Source organism: Protobothrops mucrosquamatus, unplaced genomic scaffold (assembly GCF_001527695.2).
Source record: "Protobothrops mucrosquamatus isolate PMUCROS unplaced genomic scaffold, P.Mucros_1.0 scaffold4099, whole genome shotgun sequence".
Taxonomy (NCBI): Eukaryota; Metazoa; Chordata; class Lepidosauria; order Squamata; family Viperidae; genus Protobothrops; species Protobothrops mucrosquamatus.
In genome coordinates, this window is record NW_015390028.1 from 155,076 (window position 1) to 160,517 (window position 5,442).

Below are 5,442 nucleotides of genomic sequence, written 5' to 3' on the forward strand. Positions count from 1 at the left end.
AGGAGATGGATTGCTTAAGTTTAGAGTTTGGAGTTAGAGATATTAATATCTGTTTACTTGTAGTTGAATGTTAGCCTAGGTTTGGTTTGGGAAGTCTGGGGGGTAGGGGGATGGGATAAATCATTGTGTAATACTTGTGATGTATTTTTTCGTTTATGATAAAAACAATAAAATTTTATATTGAAAAAAAAAAAAAAACCATGCCAAGTCCTCCTGATTTAAGGAATCAAGGCGTGAGTCCATGGAAAGTCCCATCATATCCTCTCCAGTGACAAGCTCCGCAGCTGGACAGCCTGAAAATGAAATTTCAACCTGCCTCACCTGTTGAACTGTTTCCATCTAAGTAGGAGAAAAACCTCAATGGATTGGACTACCCTGGAAATCGTGTTCCTAGAACCTGGATTATGTGTTGCAATACTTTTCTTCTGCTACTGTTGTTTCCCTCGTACCTTCTTTGGTAGAAGGAAGGACCATGGGCCCAATACTTTAAGGAACATTGGGGAAAGAAGATTCAGAATATGAAAACTTGCTTGCACAGGAATCTAAAGAAAATATAGGGAGTTATGAACTATTAAAAGTATAAAAGAATAATTCAGGTGGAAAAGAGAAAAAGGGTGGAATTGAAGGAAATAAAAGTTATTCTTTTATAAAATGTAACAATAAAGCTCCAATGTAACAATGTATGAGACTGTATGTTTAGCACAAATGTATTAATGTAATGTAAATGTAACAATGCAATGCCAATGTATGAGAAGGAATGTTTACTGTTTCCTGCCTATGTAAAGTGACCACAAATGGTAATCAGCAAAGATAATGAATTATGACCCGGATGGATGGAAATTGGAAGGAAATTGTCAGGATGAACTATTAAGTGTAAAAACAACTTCAAAGAATGACTATGGAGTTGAAAGAGCTTCTTAGATGTGACGTGCATTGTAAAAAGTATAAAATGCAAAGCTTGAAACCTGCTCTTTGCGCTCTTGGAACCCAATCCATTTTGGGAAGGGTCCAGGAGGGCGCGTTTGCAAATGCCTTTCTTTTCTTTTTTCTTTTCTTTTCTTCTTATTATTTTTATGTTTTTCTCCAATAAAACTTTGTTTTGTTAACCAGACTTGTCTTCGTATTGTATCAAAATTTGGGGTTTTTACATCTCAAAATGCTGATAGGCTCCTACCCAAAAAAGACAGAATGCTGTCTTAAAATCAAAAAGTGCTTCAACAAAGTATTAGTTTAAGGGTGTGCACACTTGTGCAACCACATTATTGTATGTTTTTTTAGTTTCCCCCCTAAAAGATTTCAGTTTGATTTTCAATTGAATTGTACAGCTTATATGTTATATTAAACGTGGAAAGAATTTTGAAGTGTAATTGGTGTAATTTTTTTTTACATCTCAAAAAACTTGCATTTTTATATCCACTATATTTTATAAAGAAGAAATAACACTACTTCAAATTGGCAAATTGCTTCCATAAATAATTTGAAATGTCAGTGACATTGTTTTTAAAAATGTACTTTTTATGGAAGTGTACCGATTTATTTATAAAAGATAAAAGGAAGTGTCAACTGTCCCATTTGGCACATTCAACAAAAGAAACTCCCGGTTCTTTAAATTAACCAAGAGTGTAGCTTTATTGAAAAATCCATCTAGGCACGGCAGAAGCGACGTCAGCTCTGGGTTTTTGCCCATGAAAACCCACATAGGTAACTACCTTTTCCCCTCTGGGCCACCCACAGTTCATAGTTCACCAACTGAGTTCAGTTCTTTTGCTTTGGGAAAAGCTGTCTGCTTCGGTCAAAACATTCTTCATCACTTGACCTTGTTAGATAATGTCTCCCAGGCAACAGATGGTTAACTGCATTCTATAGCCTCCCTCTACCCTTAGGAATTCACCACCTTCCTCCCATCATTGTTTGGCAAAGCTGTGAGTGAAAGCAGGTACAGGCAACTATGGAATGAGTCAGTTTTGACATGCCAACTCCCCAGAAGAATGATAGCCCTGGAAAATAAAACACAACAGTGCACACAGCATTAGAAATCACCCTCCACTCCCATGACCTCCCTCGCTCGGGCTGATCTGGATGCTCAGCATGAAATCTGCGTACTAACTTAGCTGCCTTCACATATGTCACTACCACCCATTCTGCATCGGCTAGAGGGTAGCCTCTACATAATAATAAATACTGCAGTTTCCCTCTATGGTACCAGGAGGTAAGAATCTCTTTAATTTCATAGTGTTCCTCTCCTCTGACCAGAATAGGAGGAGGAGGCATTTCCACAGTGTGACTTAATCCCGAGATGCGGAAAGGTTTCAGCAGGCTGCAGTGAAATACAGGGTGGACTCGCTTAAGGCTTTTTGGCAGCTGTAATTCTACAGTAACCGGATTTATAATCCGGGCAATTGGGAAAGGCCCTACTGTATATGCTTTGGAGCCAGCTTTTTACAAGACTGCCTCAGGTTGAAAAATTTTGTAGACAGGTACACTTTATCTCCCACCTTGAATTCCCCGTGGTGCCCCTTTTTTGTCTGTTTGCTTCTTCTGTGTTTCCCTAGCTTTCTGTAATCCTCTGCGCACTATCCCCCACGTTTCAAGGTTTCCATCCACTCAGCCAATGACACCGAAGACAGTCGTTCCCGAGGGATCTCTGGTATCGGCACAAACTCCACTCCACTAGCAATCCTTAAAGGAGTAAATACTGCACAGAGTTATTATATGCCACTTCTGCAAAAGGCAGGAGTTTGGCCCAATTGGTCTGTTGGTAATTGACATAACACCTCAGGGACTGCTCTAACACCGTACACAGTCTCCATTGGTACTGGGATGGTAGGCGGAGCTAAGGCCCTGTGAGGAGCCAATCAGCTTAAGGAATTCCCACCAAAATTTTGCGGTGAACTGCACCCCACTGTCTGATATGATGCACTTTGGGACTCCATGCAGTTAGTAGATAGGTTGTATGAACAGCTTTGCCAGGGTTCGGGTGGAGGGAATCTTTGGGCATGCCACGAAATGTGCCTGCTTGGAGAATAAGTCTGTAATGGTCCAAATTACAGTGTTCCTTGTGCTCTCTGGCAAATCCACAATAAAGTCCATGGAGATTTCCTCCCAGGGTTTCATTGGGTTGGTTACCAGCTGCAGTAACCCGGGGGGGGGTTCCCGGGCATCCATTTCATTGAGGCACACACAGGGCAACTGGCCACGTACGCTTCTATGTCCTTTTTCATTTTTGGCCACCAGAACTGTCTTTTCACTAGGTGCAGGGTCTTCACAAACCCAAAATGTCCCGCTGCTCTTGCATCGTGACTCCTCTGTAAAATCCAGGTCTGCTGGCTGGCTGGGACATATATTTTGGTGCCTTTCCATGCTAGCCCCTCCTTCACAGATAGGTCATCTCTGTGCTGCTGGAAACACTCATCGCTTACTAGGGCATCATTTAAGGGTTGTGTTACGTCCTGGGCTGGCTCCTGCTGAGGCATCACTTGTTATCAGGCGAGAGCCAGTGATGCGCGCTGCTTGGATGGGATGATGGACATCACCACTGCCTCTTGGGTGCTATTGTATTGTGGCATATGGGAGAGGGCATCTGCAAGGAAGTTTTTCCCTCCTGGCAGATACTGGAGTGTGAAGTTGAAACGGTTAAAGTATTGGGCCCACCGGACCTGCTTAGGGGATAGCTTCTGGGTGGGGGGGCTTCAGAGCTTCCAGGTTTTTATGATCCGTCTATCTTGCTACCCTCCAGGAACTGTCTCCATGTCAGGAGAGCCCACTGGACTGCATAAGCCTCCTTTTCCCAGATAGCCCAGTGCCTTTCAGTGTGTCATGCCTCCGTCCGAGCCTGACTCCGAGGAAGACATGGAGTTCTCTGTTGAGGCCCAGGAGGGGGTGTCTGTGGCTTCGGAGGACTGTAGGGAGGAGCAGGCTGAGGCAGGCCAGGGCCCTTCAGGTTTGGAACAGGGAAGGCAGAGTTCAGGCAAGGAGCAAGGCCTCCCCCCACCTGATCCTAGAGCAAGGAGAGCAGAGAGGAGGAGAGAACAACGGAGGCAGGCTCACTTGCTCGGGAGGAGAGCATCCCGCCCCACTCCACAAGGCACACCTGGGGATTAGGATTTAAGGAGACGCTGTGGGGTGGGGCATTTGCCGGGAACAAATGTGGGATCCGGACCAGTTTGTTTCCTGCTTCACGACCCCACACTACATTCCTGATCTCTCCTTGCAGTCTGCAGTTTGCAGGCAAGCTGAGAGTTAAAAGGACTCTTTACGTTTTCTTGTTATCTGTCTTGCCTTGAGAACAGTGTAAACTTCCCTGGCTGTATTGTTTGAACTCGTGCCAGCATATGTGGGAGCTTTTGGGTGAACATTGGCAGTGATTAAAAGACTGTTGCTCTTGCCAGCCAACTGCTTTGCCTCCGTTCGGGGCCCTGGGTCATCACAGTGTCTGACAACTTGTGAGATGTGTAGGCACAGGGTTGTAATTCCCCTTTGGCATTCCTTTGGAGTAGGACTGCCCCCACTATTACATCACTGGCATCCACCTGTATTACAAACGACTCCTCTGGGTTGGGATGTTTCAGGACCGGCTCCGTACCAAACAGGCGCTTCAACATTTCAAAAGCGGCTTGGCAGTCAAGGGACCAATCCAGGGGCTGGCTGAGTTTTGGTTTCGCCCCTCCCCCATCTTTACCATATTGGGCTATCTGGGCAAAGGTGGGGATGAATTGGCAGTAAAAGTTTGCAAAGCCCAAGAAACTGTAGTTGCCTCCTATATTGCCTTCACCTTACTGGGATCCATCTCCACTCCCTCACTGGAGATCCGGCATCCCAGGTAGTCTAAGCAGGTCTTGTGGAATTCACACTTAGACAGCTCTGCATACACTTGAGCTTCCTGCAGTTTCCTAAGTATGGCTCTGACCAGCTTCATGTGTTCTTAGGGGGTCTCGGTGTATAGTACTATATCCTCCAAGTACACCAAGACTCCCTTGTACAGGTGCTCGTGCAGGACCTCATTTATCAGTTGCATGAATACGGCAGGGGCCCCTTGCACCCCGAATGGCATTACTCAGAACTGATAGCAGCCTAGAGGGCAATTAAACGCCATTTTCCACTCATCCCCTTCCTTAATCTTCACTCGGTAATACGCCTCCCTCAAGTCCAGCTTCATGAAGATTTTTCCCTTTGCCAAATAGCCTAGCGCCTGTCCCTCATAAGGGGGAGAGGGTACACGTTTTCCACACATATGCAGTTCAGTCCCCTATAGTCGACCCACAGTCTAAGGGACCTGTCCTTCTTTTCCTTGAAAAGCACTGGGCCGCCATTCTTGATTTCTCTGGCTGGATGAACCCTCTCGCTAGGTTCTTGTCAATAAACACTCAGAGCACATCCATCTTTCTGGGGGACATAGAGTATATTTTTGGCTTAGGCAGTTTGGCTCCTGGCATGATCTGTATC

The 5,442-nt window shown here is 45.1% G+C and overlaps 1 protein-coding gene across 1 annotated transcript in view; it reads right to left on the reverse strand.

The window, feature by feature from the left end:
• Window positions 1–3,473, reverse strand: part of LOC107298572 (DNA topoisomerase 2-beta) — a 136,885-nt gene extending 133,412 nt beyond the window's left edge. Inside the window, exon 1 of the mRNA XM_015827949.1 lies at window positions 3,378–3,473. Within this exon, the coding sequence (XP_015683435.1) occupies window positions 3,378–3,473 (96 nt within the window). The remainder of the gene's footprint in view (window positions 1–3,377) is intronic.
• Between the last annotated feature and the right edge of the window lie 1,969 nt (window positions 3,474–5,442).